This window comes from Manis pentadactyla, chromosome 1 (assembly GCF_030020395.1).
Source record: "Manis pentadactyla isolate mManPen7 chromosome 1, mManPen7.hap1, whole genome shotgun sequence".
Classification (NCBI taxonomy): domain Eukaryota; kingdom Metazoa; phylum Chordata; class Mammalia; order Pholidota; family Manidae; genus Manis; species Manis pentadactyla.
In genome coordinates, this window is record NC_080019.1 from 228,518,657 (window position 1) to 228,535,020 (window position 16,364).

Sequence of the window (16,364 nt, forward strand, 5' to 3'; positions counted from 1 at the left end):
TCTGGACCTTTAAATAGATAACCTGAAATTATAGGAAGTTACGTTAAAGCATTTTGATCTTTTATCCTTTACTAACCAACCAAACTCCTTTAAACCCTTGAGCAGCACTGAGGTGAGATTAATTAAAAGATTAAAAGATTCTTAAGGGGGATTAATGATGGTGGCATGAGAGGTGAGACAGAGAACTCCTCCCCAAACCACATATACTACGAAAATATAGTTAATACGACTAATCCTAAAAGAGCAGCAGGAAAGACGACTGCGCCAGACTGCTCACACCTGGAGAACAGAGCGGACCTCACGAAAAGGGAGTGTATATCAGTGATACCTAAATAAGAAAAAAAAAAAAAAGATTCTTAAGGGGTTTTCTTCAGGAAGTTACAGCTCCCAATAATATTTTCAGCTGTAATGGGACTATCAAAGATACCAATTTTTAAAAAATCAAGCCATATGTGTATGGGCCAAGCCTGGAATTTTCATATGTGTTATATATGAATATATGTACACATTGATACACACACATATATATATATACACACAGACACTATCATCTGTTATGTACTCTTTATACATATAAACATAAATCTCAGGCATGCCTCTTCTACAGTGCCTTTTGAGTGCCTCACTAATGTGTAATTGGGGGCTTCGATGCACAGTGGAAAGCTGCAAAGGTGTGGGTGTCTCTTTTCTAGCCTGATGGTCTTGTAATAGTCACAGGCCTGGCACTGCATTTTAATTTCTCACTGCGGGGAAGCTGTGTGTGTGTGTTTGCAGCTGCCTTACATCTCTCTGGTCTGTGCTGATTTCTAGATTATGGGCACTTACAGGGTATATAAAATGAACAGTGCAACCCACCACAAGGAAGTCTCATTTTCTTTCCTGTTATGTATTCTGGTTTAAAAAAAAAAACAAGAATTTGAAATCCTCTGTGACAAAGATCTGCTGTCACGCATGGTAAGCTTAGTGTTTCAGCCACATCCAGGGCTTTATGTCTTCATTAAAGGAGGTTTTTACATGAGCTACAGAAAGGCATTTGGGAAAGGTTGGCTCCTGATTCGTTGGTACAGCTCACATGGGCCAGGTTCTTTGAAGGACACTGGAACAGTTCCCTCAGAAATGAATGGATTTGTGAGTGACACAGGGTATGTTGCTGCCCATGGGTATGTGGAAGCTTCAGAGGGGACAATTCTGTAACCAGAGATCGTGTGGTCATCTTAGAAAGAAGAAACTTATGACCAATCCAGCAGAGTGGGGCATTGCCCTGGGACATAGATTTTATGTCGGTCATTTTGTATCTGCCAACATGTGAGTCCTGGTGCCAGGCAGCTGGCTGGATGGTGCCAGGGTCCTTCTGCCAAACATATGGTGAACGTTCAGAAAGAAGTTCGCGGGTCAGCCTGTGTCTTCACTGCTCCATGGGCACCCCACACATGCACACAGCTTGCTACTCACCTGCTTTTCTTTGGAAAGTTTCCCATTAGTGGGGCCTGATGTTAAGGTGACGGGGGGGCTCTCCAAGCAGACATCAAGCCACGAAGTGGCAGGGCCAGGCCCAGAGGCAAAGCTGGGCCCAGCTCTTGTCACTGGCCTCACCATTTCTGCTCCCCCCATCTGGATTAATCAGGTCTTCGCCTGATTAATATTCTGAGTGCAGCAAAAAGTAGGTGCTTAATGATGAATCTCCCACTTCTCTCTCTTGTGCTCTCTAGGGTTAAAAGAAGGAAAGAGTCAGGCCTTTCCCGCTCGTAGGCCATGTACAAACCTCTGTCCTCCCTCCGGGTGTTCGTACTGGCTGTACACCCTCAGAGCAGTCTGCCCTGACCGCGTTGTCCGATGTAGTTCTTAGTCTCTCTCGTGGTGGCAGTGGACGTCGCTGACTGCCTGCTCCGTTTCTGGAGTGGAAGCCGCCTGTCCCGCGTACTCACCCCTGTGTGGGATACTACAATATGCCAGCACGTGGTAGATAGATTACTACTTGTTGAATAGTTGAGTGAGTTGTGCCAACAAATGAGTTCCAGTGCTTGGGGGACCTGGACTGTACACCTGCCCGCCACCCTAGTTCAGCTTCTCCAGAGGGTTTCATCTCGAGGACCCAGTTGTCATTGTCTAGAACACTGTGTTAAGCAAGATTCTGAGGCCGTGTCTGTGGTGGTATACTTTTGGCTGTGTTTGCAGTGCAGACATTCCACCCTCCTCGAGGAGGGCTATCTTGCCGTAAACGTGGGAACTGGACAGGAGGCCTTTTGTTTTACCGCATTCGCATTGTTGAGGGCTTATTATGACTGGAATGGCAAAGAGCTGCCGGGTGAGTGCACGTCCTTCCTCTGGGGAGCCCAGTAGTCACGCTGTGGGTCCAATGGGACTTAGGTCCAACTATTAGGATCAATCATCCCTTATACACTGTGGAAATCCATGATGATAATTTTAGCAGGGCTGTGTCCTGAGAATAAGTCCGGTGCACGTTCCACTCTGACTATGCTGATGATTGCCATCATCAAGCCCCCAGGGGCCCCTCACAGCCCGCTCTTCAGATGCCCTGATGTCATGTTGTAAGAAAGGTCCATGTGGCGGCCAGTCAGGAGGCAGCTTGGCAGGTCCGGAAGGTCCCGTCTGGGGTTCCATTTCTCAGACACACATTTCGGGTTAGCCTCACTGATTGCTCCCCTGACAGGAAGTGACTTTTTGAATGTTTTCATTGAAATCACCCCTGTACCAGACCAGGAGCTGTGGTTTCCCTTGGCTGAGCCGCTCCTAACAAGCTTCTGACAGGAAACTGCCCACTGCAATGTCTGGCCGGTTAAGGCGATGTTCTGGTGGCCGGCACGTACTCAAGCAAAGCTGAAGCGTCCACCTCGGCTCGTACAGGTTTCGTAGGGTACATGGGATGCTCGAAAGACCCTTCATAGTACAGTCAGCTGAGTAATATCTGGCCCAAACTGTGTTGCTCACAATGTCTCATTTGCTGCTTTGACAATCAGCTTGACAACATGATAACTTTAATGTGTAATTGCATAAGCAATTGGGTTCTGTTATAGTACAGTGGTTTGGCATAATTATTTTCCAGTGCTGTGATTTTCTAGTTAATAAACACTTTTGGGGGTAACAAATTCTTAAACATCAACACTATACTCCTTGATAATAGGATGCCGTCTATTACTGTAAGAACTTACTGCAACATTTTGGCCCACTAGCAGCACTGAAAAAACCTTTGCTTTTACTCAAGCAAGTTAGGCTTAAGGCAAAGCTTTGGCAACTAATCAAATGATGAATGCTCTCTTGGTTATCTGAACTTTGCTCCATAAAGGGCAGAGAACTGGGCTTTGGGAACTTCACAGTGAAACAGGGAAGCAGAGCAATTTGGTTGCACTGAGAGGGCTCTTAACAGAGCAATTAGTCCAGGGTTCCAGTTCATAGGATTCCTCAGAGAGAGTAAGAAAGGAGGCAATTAACTGATTTTTGCAAAAGTAATATTTGAAGAACCTCAGGGTTCTAAGGAAGAAGAGGTGGCCAGAGATTGGTGACACAAGACTTTTTTTGCCTTAAGTGAAAGCAAGAGGTAACTCATCAGGACACCAAGAAAGCCCAAAGTGAGTAACTCTCTAAATGCTGGTTATTGGGCAACTAAAGGGCATTTGGTGGTTGGGGAGGAAATGTGTGCTCAAAGGATGGTGGCAGCGCATGTGACAGAGGGACAAAGAGAAACACAACATCTGGAATCATGAAATGTAACTCGGCGCCAACATAGATGGCCAAGGAGGGCTTCCTGGGACTTGAGGCATTCGGGGACTGTGTGCTTGGAGAGAGGCACATGTCAGGATGGGAGTGATTTTCACACTGTGCAGAGCAGCCTGGAGCAGGGAACAGGGTCACTGTGCCCATTACGAAGCACCAGGAAGGAAGCTATTGGAGGCAAAGTGCATCTCCGGCTGGCATGAGCCCCCCTCACCGAGCATGCACTGTGCTACCTACCACCATGCTGGATGGCGGGCACCTGAACTCCCCGCCAGGCCTGCAGCCCCTTTAATGTCCTCTGTGCACCAAAAACAAAGTCCAGATTTCTCAGCCATCCACATCCTGCCTGTCATTGGCCATCTCCCTCCCTCTTTCAGCCAGTTACTCGGCCACCAAGCTCCCTCTTTCCTCAACCCCCTGGAATGTGTCATGTGCCCAACACATGCTCGTTGGCTAAACTGAAAGTAGCAACAGAGCATCAGATCTAAGAAAAGTAAGGACTTCCCTATTCATTGAAATTATTTCCCTTTCAAGACTTTATATAAACACCTGTCTGAAAATAACCATCAACCCATCAGAAATGGTTTATTTAAGCTCTCTGCTCTTTATGTTATTTTACAAAACTAATAACAATGAAATATATGAATGCACTTTTTTAACAACACCCAAGTTTATATTCAGCTGCTTGCTTCTTTAAGATGTGGCATTATATTGTTTTTCCCCCTTTGAAGACAGGTTGGCATTTTACAACAGGTTGGTTCCACCTCCTGAAAAACATTTAAATGACTGTGGATCATGCCTCCTACTGTATTCCATTACAGAGCTATAAAAAAGTCCCCGGCCGCAGCAGTGTGGGCATCCCGTCAGGGAATTAACTCATCACCCCTCGTGCCTCCTGACCACACTCAGGGCCCGGGAAGGAGCGCCATGCCCAAGCCAGCACTGTGGGCAGAGACCCTGGCAGCACCACCTTCCCAGTCATTTCAGGCAGATAAAGTGGAATGACTGCAAGATACATTTTTTTAATTCTCTTTTCAAAGCTGTATAGAAACAGAATTCACATGGAGGAGGCCTCACACACTTCACTCTGTGCAACGTGAATAAAGACTTCGGTTCAGGTTTCTGCAAACTTCGTAACTGTGATGTGCACTTCCCTCCCAAGACTATGCATTACATTGGCTGTGGTGCTGAGCATTTCACAGCCAGGGTACTCCAGTTGAGTCTTGTTTAACTAATGCACTGACCTGCCGGGAGGAGAACTGGAGGGATACAGTGCATCGAGTCCAGACACCATCAATTAGAGAAATTGCTATTATTTTATGTACTACTAAGAAAGAAAGACACCCACAATTAAATTATGACTCACTGTTGATTGTAGGACACATTTTGATGTCAGGTGAAAAGGCGAGCACCTTAGAGCCAATGAACTATGGAATGTAAATATGCTGGGGATTTACTCTGCATCTCATGCACTAATAACATGCCCGGGAGTGCACAGAATGCTGGCCATGAATTTGATCTGCCTTTGGACAGTCCCCTCTGTCTTTTCCAGGATTCACAGTGAGGCTGGTCTGGGAGCAACTCAAAGCGAGCCAGACACTTCCTGTGCTATTTCTCTAGGGGTGTCCTAGATTGCGTTACCAGACAATACGAGAAGCCCAGTTACATTTGCATTTCAGATAAACAATGGACATTTGTCGTATAAGTAAGTGTGTCCCAAGTACTGCCTGAGACATGCTCAGACAAACTAACTGAGTGTCTGTAGTTTCATTTGCTAGATCTGGCAACCAAGTCCCCAGGATAATTTTGACTGCATTTGACCTTCATCACAAGCTTTTACTTGAGGACTTTAACCTTCCTTTGCCTGGGAGGAGCCCCCATTAACACTTTATTCATTCCTTTCAACAACCCTAAGGGTTAAGGATTATTGCAAGTCATTTTAGAGCTGAAGAAGCTAAATCTCTTCCACAGACTTCTATGCCTCATCAGATGATTTGGTTTGGATCTGAATTCCAATCATAGCTTTTAATCCTTTTACAGGGTATTTAAGGTCCAAAAGATCCAGGCACTGGGGAGCCTCGCAGATAGGAAAGGTACTGTTCCTCCTGGACGCAGCCTCCTAGGGCTGGTCGGGGGACACTGTCCCGGGCACAGGACATCCATCCTAAAAGTAACCATACTAGTAGTGACCGCAGCGGACAGCTGCTACATGTCAGGCGCGTCGCTACAACTCCTTTCCGACTCCCTTTTAGCAGAGGGGAAAACCGAGGCACATGGATGGGAAGGAGCTTGCCCTCGTTGCTCAATTCTGGGCCTCACCTGGTGGTCTTGGACAGCCCTTCCTGGACGCTCTTTACGCGATCCCGCACCCCCCAGGCGCTCTGCGGTTACATTGTTTCTTTCTGAAACTAAACTGACTCTCTGGAAAGCCTTCCAAATGAGGTTAGTCCCTCCCCCAGCTGGCCCATTGGTACTGAGCCCCTCACGCTCAGCACCCTCTGGTGTTTCCCCTCCCTCCCCGGTGCCCCCTGAGGACAGTGAAGGGGTCTGTCTGGTTTGGGGCGCCCGGGCCAGCCCCTGCCATCGCAAGGACAGAATAATGATCTTGTATTAAGAAGTAGTCACTGCCTCTCCCTGTGGCACCTGAGGTAAGCAGGGGGGTCATCTGGGACAAAGCTCCATTAAAGCCCCAGGGAAGGAGTGCCTTTTGGACAGACCACTGTTTGAGGTCATTGGGAATTCTCTCTGTTAGCCAGTGACGGCTGCAGCCCCCAGGTTCTTGTTTGTCTCAGGGAAGCAGAAATGCCCTCCAAACTATAGCCTGTTTAAATTCTCAGTCACTTGGGTGGCTCTTCTAGGACACAAGTCTTGCCCACTAGGATCTTTCCCAGACTCCCAATTTCTGCAGAGACTGAAAACTCATTCAGAGGCTCCTGAGCTAGATTAGCATCCTCGTGTTGGTGGGGCAAACCTTGTGGGCCAGACACCCTGAAAATGGTCTCCATTCTGTTGAAAGGGTCACGAGCAATGGGCTTAGAGGCAAATGTGTATTTCTGTACATATATGGACTCTAGCCACACACAAATGCAATGCTTCTCAATGGGAAGTGTACCCTAGATTGCCTGAGAAGTCCCCAAACCCTGGCTGCCCCCAGACCAATTCAACCAGAATCCCTTGGTGAAGCCGGGCATCAGTATTTTTTAAGGTTCTCCAGGTGGTTCCAGTGGGCAGCCAGAATTGAGTACTGCTGTTCTAAAGAAAGCCACATGCTTCCATCTGGGACTTTTAAAAGGCAGACCTCTGAAGTTTTAAAACCCATATTCAACAGAGCTTTGCAAATATGATTCGCTTTTGTTTTTTGTATTTCCTATTTCCCATAAACAACTTCTATGCGCCGGCACAGCGTTGCCATCTGTAAGGCATGTGACAATAGCAGACGGTTGCCTAATAACCAGGGAGGCATTAATGTTCACAGGCTCTAAATTATTTGGATTCATCTGGTCTCTCTGTTGATGAGGCCACTTAATGCTTGATTTCTGGGTCTTCCGATGGCAGTACAGGAAGGGAGAAGGCCGTATTTTCTGGGCTGTATATATTGTTGTCATCCTACTGAGTTGTTACAAGATGGATTTATGACAGACCTAAAGCTAGTATCAAAATGAAAATTAGTTCTCGAGTAGAAAAATAACAATCCCGTTGAGTCGCCTGTAGCCATCGCGTCATGTCTGCCTCTGCAAGGGAGGAAATGACTTCTTAATGCGGTTTTCTTCCACTAAGGAGAATTAAATCTATGTGGCAAAATGTAAAACCAGTGTGCTAGCAGCCAAATTCTGGACAGAAGATCCATGACCCTCATCAACATGCTCGTGGCCTGGTTCTTTGCTTGTGACCCTCATTCAGGCTCCAACTTTACCCTGAGCGGAAGGAAGTACAGCTCCGTGAAGAGCCAGGCCATCTCCCCCTCTCCCTGCTTTCCCTTCTATATCAAAGTTTGCTCTGAAAAAATAGGGAAGTTTCTCCATCTGCTGCAAGGTACCAGGGTGGGGGTCTCTGGCTTAGATTTGGACTGATTTTGACGTGAAAGGGCAAACATCTCCTATTTCAGTTGATAGGCTTTTTGATGAATTGGCAAGATTCTCTTTAAAGGCTGTGACTTTGGGGCGAACGGTCCTGGTGGGGTGAAGCAGGATCTGTGGAACTCTCTACCCCTCGTGGTGATAGATGAAAAAGGCACAAAGTGCAGAGAACAACGCCAGCACTACTGCCGCCTAGCCGGGGGATGGTTGGCAAGGTGGAGCTGCGTGGTTCCTGCCTTGTGGACGGCTGGTGTAAGGATTAAATGACCTCACTAAATGCACGTCAAAGAAACGGCCCTTTACATCATAGATAGTGGCCGTCGTCGGTGCCTCGATCCACTCAAAGGACTCAGCACACACTACTGCGCCGTGCCTCCTGCCCGGCAGCTCCACGCCCCGCGTTTTACCAGGTGTAGAGCCACGCAAAGGAATAACACCCTGAGTCGATAAAACAGAATTGCAGTAGCAGCTGGAGAGGGAAAAATGAGCTCTTCTGATGAAGAGAGTTCCCAGGACATCCTCTCTGATAGCACTGAAAGCTTCTTGAATCTATATGTAAACCTGAGATATCTAAGATGGTTTTTTAAATGAATATGGGTATTTGAAGAGTATTTCAAAATGATTCAGTTGGCTAAGACCAATTTGTTAATTTTTTGAAAAGTTTCCTCGCTGATTTTTTTTACAGTTTGCCTGCTTAAAGCCTTTTTTTTAATGAATCTACTCTTATTTTTTTTTCACTCAGTACTCACGGCCCCTGTATTATTATCACACATTTTCTCGGGCTATTTTGGTTCATTGAACAAAATTGCTCACATAAGGAGGGTAAGCCACGGAGTACAGGTGAACCACAGGCCAGCCTGGGGGGATGATCCTGGGCAGGTGGAAAGGTCAATGCCTCCAGGGTCAAGTAAAATAAATGGATGGTGCCAGCCAAGCATGCCATGGGAGAAAGGGCAGCGTGTCCCCCATCTAGGAACCCCCACTCCCAGCAGACAGTTACAAGGCATTGAACGGGCCACAGTGTAGCCTGATCTGGTGGTTTCATTACAAGAGCTGGGGGTGTGGATTCTTACCAGAAACCTGCCCACTTGCAAATTTTGGCAGCTAACCTCCCAGCCTCTGATCTGCAAATTCGGTTCACTAAACACAATTAGTGAACAAATACCACCACCACACTTGTTCAAGGGGAGCCCGTGGACCCCTTAATGAGCCCGCTCCGTTTGTTTCCTCCGAAGCTCCAGAAGCACGACAAAGGGGAGGAGGACCGCCCGGCCCTGTGGAGGTCGGAGGAGGACATGGCGGCGGAAGCCGCCGCGCTCCGGGCCTACTTTCAGTGATGCAGGTACAGACGCTGCGCTTTACCCTCTCTCAGCACTCCCGGGGGCCTCAGCAGAGGGGCTCCCTGCCCAGGATGGGGACACTGCAAAGCAGCTGCGCTAACGTCCTAGGGCGGCCGCCTCAAAACACCGAGTGGAGAAAACCCTGACCCTTGAGGCGCCTACTCCAACCTCTGGGTCCCCCCTTCCTGTCTCCAGGCCACCTTCCCCAGAACTGTCCTGTCCGTCCACTGTCCTCCCCTCCTGACTCTCCAAACTCGTCTCCACGAAGCAGCCCAAGAGTTTATAATGCAAGCTTGACCCTCGAAAAGTCAAGGCCCTTTGGGGCTCCAGTCTCAGGCTGCACGGCGCTGTGACCTGGCGCTCCCTGCCTCCCGGCCACACCAAGCGGCGCCCAGGCTGCCTCTCCCCCCCGGCTGATTCTCCATAAGCGGCTCTCTGCGTGCCCCTCGGCTTCTAGGAAGCTCAGGCTACAGGGAAAGGTCAGGCATGGCAGAATTACTCTTTGCCTTCATGTCGGGAGATCACAGATTTAAAACTCTCACAGAAAGCTAAAGCAAATCTTTTCACAATGTATGTACACACCAAGTTGTTTTTATACACTGTCGAGGGGCTCATGGATCTTCTGAAATTCATTAATAAATTGTGTTGCCATGAAATGTTGAGGTATACCTAGACTACAGAAATTACCCACTGTTTATCTGAAATTCAAATGTAACCAGGTATCCTGTATTTTATCTGGTATCCCTGTTGATAAAGGACCTCTTCTCTAAAGAGTTTGTTTCTCAGAATGATGGCAGTCTGTATATGTGTTTGTATTATAAGCTGCTAAAGTAGGTCAGATACAATTTAAAAACACAATTAGTGAACAAATACTGCTAGCAGCTGAACTATGTAAGATTGGGTCAACCACTTAGTGATTTTTAGGTAGAAAATACATTTATTGTATTCTGCTTTCACTTTGAAATACGTCTTCTTTAGTTTTAGTTTAAAATATATGTGCACTTCTTGGCCTTTCTCTTCCCAGCCTCCTTTTTAATGTATTTCAACTGCTTTGAGACCCAGTATCAACTACCTCCCCGCCCATTATTGGTCCAGTATGTCGTTGTAGTCAGGCCTCCGCGTTCTAGAAGTGTCATTGGTGTGTCAGCTCTGCATTCAGTCGCCTGGAGGGAGATAGTGTAGCACTAGCAGAAGCTGTGTCTTTGACATTTTATTTTTAAGGATCAAGCTAGTTTACATAGGAACATAGGCCTATGGGCATGAAAGCCAGGGTGTCATTCTGCAATGTTCCGTTCAAATAGGTCACTGTTCTTCAGACTCAACTTCCTAGGCCGTTGTTTTGTTTGCTTGTTTTCCTTTCTGGGTTCCTTATGTAAGGGGTACTCTCAGGCACCAATAAGAAAGCTGTAGGCTTTTCCTGAAGCTTGCTGAGTGGCGGGACTCTGTGTTAGAATGCATTTCCTAGACACATTAGGACGATTTAAACTTACTACTCGAGTTTCCTGTGTGCTTGGCTTGGTCAGTTTTTGCTTCCATCCTGCCTTGAGACCTAACATCTCCTAATGGGCCTTGTAAGTCTTGACAGAAAGATATTCATCCTAACTTATTATACAAATTATTACCACAGTGCCCGTGGGTTTTTTAAATAACTAATAAATCTCTCTAAAGGGCTTTGGTTACAGACCACACCTATCACCTCAGGGTTCCCCACTGTCGGATGTGGGAAATGAGACGACAGTCACGCCAGTGGCCAGCTAGCAATTTGGTGGTGAGGCATGTAACGCGGGGGCCTGAGGCCTCACCAAGAGCACCATCCTCTCTGTAACGTGGTAGGATGCATAGTTCTCTTTAGAGACAAAGGGAGAGGAAACGTCCTTTTCAAGGGACCTGGTTCTTTGATACCCACTCTCCTGCCTCTTCAAAATCCATCTACACACCAAATGTTTACACAAGGTCAGGGGTTCATGACCCTTCTGAAATGTGTGTGTTTGTTAATAAATAGGGCTTTCCTGCAATGTTTGGACATACAAAAGTTATCCATCATTTACCTGATTATAGCCTCAGCAGCAAGCCAGGCTTAGGCAGAGCCAGGGTAAAGGCTGATCGTGCACACTCTGCCAGACGGTGCACTGCACAGCATGCACAGGGGCACAGCTGAGACGGCTCAGCCCTGGAATTGATAAGGGTGGCCAGCATTAGAGAGAACTCATGAGTTCTTTTTTTTTGCTTTCAAGTTTTTAAATACACCATACTAGAGAAAATGTATCTCAAATAAGACAAATAATAGATTTTGTTTCTTCATTCAGCAAAACAGCAAATTAGAAGTAGGAGGAGATTTGTACACATCATAGCTGCTATGAGCCTGATTTTCTTTTCCCTTTTTTGTCTTTTCCACGGAAGTAGCAACATTCAAATGTAAACACTTACATGCATGCATACACCATATTTTAGAGATACAATAGTAGGTTCTATTATCAGCCTGTCTTGCAGATGATGAGAAAATCAAGACTCCGTGGTGTTGTGTTGGTCCAAGTTAGTAAATGATGGAGCTCAGATCTCAATCCAACCCAGGCAGTCCAACACCAAAAGCCATTCTCTCTAGTCTTTTTACCGGGTCTGCTGATCTCCCTGGTTCCATCGTGAGGACTTCCTCTTCCTACCCTGCCGGACTGCCTTGCTAATGCCACCTGCTGCAGCTCCTGCCTCCCGGGCCACTTTGCCACTAGGCAGCAGGAACCAAATGGGCCTGGGAGTGCACTAACTGACGGTGCTCTGCCTGCAAGGTGTTCCAGACCGTGCCGATGCCTGCCTATGCTGCCTGCCCTGTCTTCCCCACCACCTGACCGTGTGCCGAAATAATGACCCTGGCTGAGTACACTGCTCCCCAAACTGCATTAATAATTCCCACCTTTGTGTACCACCAGGGTGGTATTGTTTATCTTAAACTTCACATCTGAGTCTCAATGAAACTAAGTCTGAAAGAAAAACAATGCTGATGAATTCCAAGTCCACGTAGTTGCTTGACAGTAGCCGTCAGGACAGAGGTTCATTCCCTCTTTGTTATTAAAGAAAGGCGGCTTCCATTAGAGAGGCATGTAACTCCAGCACCAAAGTGAGACTCTCCATCTAACCTTTTCAAAAGGACTAGGATTAATTTACAGCAAGATTCAGGGTAGAACACCTAAGTGACCTGAAACAGGCAAATGATTTCCATCTCTGGCAAACAGCAGTGGAGATCAGAATTCAAACCCAGAGCAAGCCGGCTCCTCCACCTCCCTAAGCCAGTGCCCCCCAGGCCTCTCACCAGGTGCCTGGGGGGACCCGAGTCCACCTGCCTGGGGATGAGAGGCCACGGCAGGAAGCCCGGCGTCCCGGCCCACTGCTGCCACAGGCACGCTGGCCCTCTGCCGAGCACATCTATTTGAAATCAGTCCTCTCGGGAGACCAACACTCAGGCCTCAGCCTTACCACTTTGGTTTAAACAAACGCAGTCCGGAGAAGAATGTGCAAACCTGCACCCAGAGACGCCCGACGTAGGAAAAGTGGCTGTAACAGGCAACAAGCTGCTCCGTGCAGAAAGTTTGGTGTGGAAATGCCAATCTACCCCTCAGTCAGTGGAAACCACTGTCCGGGAGCTCCTTTATGTAAACCCAGATTAATCCTCAGCACGACAAGACTAGCCCCAGACCACAGAGATAAACATTCCCAAACTATCAACTGTTTCCTGAGCCCCTTGAAGCCCTCAGGGCACCAGCATTACCTTGGCTCTGTGGAAGAATTCTCTTGGTCCTTCCCTTGGAACCCGGCAGGGTGCTTGGGTTGGAGATGTGCTCTCTGTATCCTTCGCCTGGCAGAAAGTGACTTTCAATTGCAGTTTCTCAAGCAATAGTGAAAAAGAGACACTGCCTTCACCATGCATAGAAAACCCAGCAGTGTGAGGGTTGCTGAGTGAAGCTGGAGATGTCTCACGCATCCCCAGGCAGATCCCTGAGGCGGCTGGCCATCCTTTCGCTCCAGGGATTTAATATCTGCCTTCTGCTTAGGTGAATTTAGGCACTCGCTCCCTACGCACTGTTCTGCGTGCTGGGGCAGGAGCTTCGTGATGGCTCCTATAGTGTCAAGTCACATTAGAAGACAGGGGATCTGCCTTCCTTAGCTCACCTTGCATCCTTCCAGGAACACACTAACCCTTTATTTAGGTGTTCTCTACCGGGATTTGCTGCCTTTACACAGCCATGTTGAGTCTCCTACTTAATTTTAAAGCAATGACGTGTATGAGTAGGGGAAGCTGTTATCACCTCCCTGTCCCCACTCCCGCCCTGTTTGAATTGAGTGGGCTATGCTGTTGGTGAAATAGGCAAGCACCACCCCTAGCTGCTGGGAAGTCAGAGCAGGTTTCTACACCCTGTTGTGTCAGCGGAGTTCATTTGTAATTCATCAGCCTCTCCTCTGTGCATGCTGTTATTTTATAGATAATTGGTTGCCTCTCATTTACTCATAACAGGAGCTGTGCAAGTTCAAAGCAACTGAGTCAGCCCAAAGCAACATTATTAGTAGTTAACAGATACACTGTCAAGGCAGAATTTCGTCTCTGGCATTTTTTCAAAAATCACCATAATTTCAGCCACTGCCCCATACTTATAGCATCAGCACGGACAGTTGAGGTGGACAAAGAAAGTACAGGCTTGCTTACTAAGCACGTCTTCTGGCCACTGAATTGCACCTTTTGAAATCTACCCAACCAGCTTAGAAAAATGCTCTACCTTCTCAGAGAGGGTTTATCCACAGCACAGCAGCCTCTGATGAGAAGGGCCCAGGGAGCAGATCACAGCCTCTCATACTTTCTCAGGGGAGTTTTAACTGTGGCTCCTTGACTAGTTGGATCCTATACCCACTGGGTAACCTCCATGAGGGGGTATCATCAACACCAAGGAAAAGGGTTGCCAATATGCTTTTGGCCATCACCAAATTGATTGGGAATATGTTCTTCAGCATGGAAGTGCAGGAGGAGATCTCTTGCTTAAGGCTGATGTTACTTTAGTATGTTCAAAGCTCTTTACCCAAAAAAAGAGACGCATTGTCATAAAGAGATTTCAGTTTGCTTTTTCCTTCTTTTCCAATCCGTGTTTCGACTGGGTTGTGCTGCCTCTCCTCCTACTCTATGCAGATTTCATTTATAGAACCAGATTTCAGTGGCAAGGAATTACAGACTCTATTATTTGGATGAGATACATACAAATCAAGCTCCTATGGTCTAACCATGGAATCATAGCGACTTTAGAAAAAACCTTACCTACTGTCCCATTAAATGACATACTTGAAAAACTTCCCTTTATAGACATTCTGAGACATTCCACCCCGTGGCTCCAAAATGGATTTTACATTTAGTTTATTTTTTAAGGTTTTCCTAAGCTCCAGCTTACTCTAACTCATACCCGGTAGTTCACGCAAAAGATTTCCATGAGCCACTGACGGCCACAGACACTACAGCGCTCTCCTGAGATTCGGCTCCTCTGGCGATGGGAATGCCCAGTGACCCATAGTTAATGTTACCCCTGATGAATCTTGGAACCACACAAACCCTCAGCACATAGTCCTTTCCAGGAAAGCTGAAAATGATGTTTAAGAGTGTCAAGCTCTACTTGCATCTTGCAAGAGTATAATGAAACAAAGCCTATCATCCTCACCTTCAGAAATGGTAACATATCACACATCACTTGGGTACTTTTGAACAGCAAAAGCTTTCTAAATCCAAAGACTTTTTTTTCTTTCTTTCTCTCCTTGTTTCTCTCTGTGTGGTCTCCGTCCACATTCCCCATTTACTGGCCTCTGCCAGAAAGGAGAGTGGGGAGAAGATTCTCCTAGTGGTCATAGAGATGAAGATTTAGAAAGGCTATAAAAACTGACATTAATATTCTCTGACCCATCACTCCGTAAGAGCTAATATTTAAACAATTCACTCCATTCTATGCCTAAAATGCCCCTCAGTCACCACTGATAGCATAAGTGCTCCATTATTCTGTACGTTCCAGGGGCATCAATCAAGTTATCATGTCGGTGCTCAGCCAGTCACTTCAGGACACACGAGCACCAGTTCTCAGTTGTGCCCCTTCTGGTGTCAATACTTCTCTGAGGAGCCACAAGACACTGCAGTATATTCACTACCTTTCATTTATTGTGAATGGTGAGGAGTACAGAACATGAGTGTCTTATTTATTAAAGTCCAAATAAACGGAGGGAAGAGATGGTAGGGCTGAAGGAGAGAACATTCAGAGAGTCGGAATGGCCCACGAGGACTTGCTTGTCCAACGGTGTCAGTAAAATTAGACCCTAGCCCAGTGCTACTCATGTGCCCTCGCTTCTTCCTCTTTCCCTTTATTTTGTCCTTCAAGAAAATGTGAGGCAGAATATGTCTCTTGGAGAGGAAAAGAGCCATACAAAGACAGGGCAAGGGAGTATGGGAGAAACCGCCCTGCAAACACACCCTCGCTCTTCGGTGCCCGACTCTTTTAGGGGAAGAACGCCTGTCGGCTCCTGCTTGCCCTCTCCAGACCTGAATGCTCTGACCTCACTCGTTTAGTTCGCTGTCCCCATTGTGCAGCCCTGTCACGGAGCAAACTTTGTTCCCCCTGCCAGGTCCTTGCAAATAATTTGGAATCAAGAAAAAAGGTCAGGGGGCAGGTCATGCTTCCTCTGAAGCAAATGCTTATATCTTGAGCTTTACACAGGACTTCCTAGAATGTGCTTGGAAGAAAAAGAGCCGATAAGGTGAACATTACAGTTCTGTACAAATCATGCCCCAGCCCTCCCCCACCAAAAGAGGAAGGAAATCTACCTTTAAGCCACTTGTCCTAAGTACCAGGCATATCCACTGCCAAATCAAAGTATAAAAAGACAGTCTTCAGTCTCCTAAGAATGACATCTGGGTTGGTTTTTACTCACAGTGGAAATGTCTTTAAATAACCTCAGGTGGGAGGCGGAGCCAACATGGCGGCGTGAGTAGGACAGTGGGAATCTCCTCCCAAAAACATATATACTTTTGAAAATACAACAAACACAACTAGCCCTAAAAGAGAGACCAGAAGACGCAGGACAGTGGCCAGACTGCAGCTACACCAGCGAGAACCCAGCGACTGGTGAAAGGGGTAAGATACAAGCCCCGGCCCGGCGGGACCCGAGCGCCCCTCCCCCCAGCTCCCGGCGGGAGAACAATACG

At 47.1% G+C, this 16,364-nt stretch overlaps 1 protein-coding gene and 1 long non-coding RNA gene across 25 annotated transcripts in view; one reads left to right on the plus strand and one right to left on the minus strand.

The window, feature by feature from the left end:
* Positions 1-16,364, plus strand: part of FHIT (fragile histidine triad diadenosine triphosphatase) — a 1,315,417-nt gene that overhangs the window by 1,273,525 nt on the left and 25,528 nt on the right. For 2 of the 24 annotated variants that reach the window (XM_036878043.2, XM_036878041.2), the window contains exon 6: positions 9,044-9,150. The exons of 21 other annotated variants lie outside the window; for them this stretch is intronic. In XM_036878043.2, the coding sequence (XP_036733938.2) occupies positions 9,044-9,145 (102 nt within the window). In that variant the 3' untranslated portion in view covers positions 9,146-9,150. Of the gene's footprint in view, positions 1-9,043; positions 9,151-10,816; positions 10,906-16,364 lie in introns of those variants that run through there. One more of the 24 variants, XM_036878042.2, reaches the window with a different exon arrangement.
* LOC118908510 (uncharacterized) overlaps positions 1-16,364 on the minus strand; it is a 262,474-nt gene that overhangs the window by 10,378 nt on the left and 235,732 nt on the right. The gene's annotated exons all lie outside the window — the stretch shown is intronic.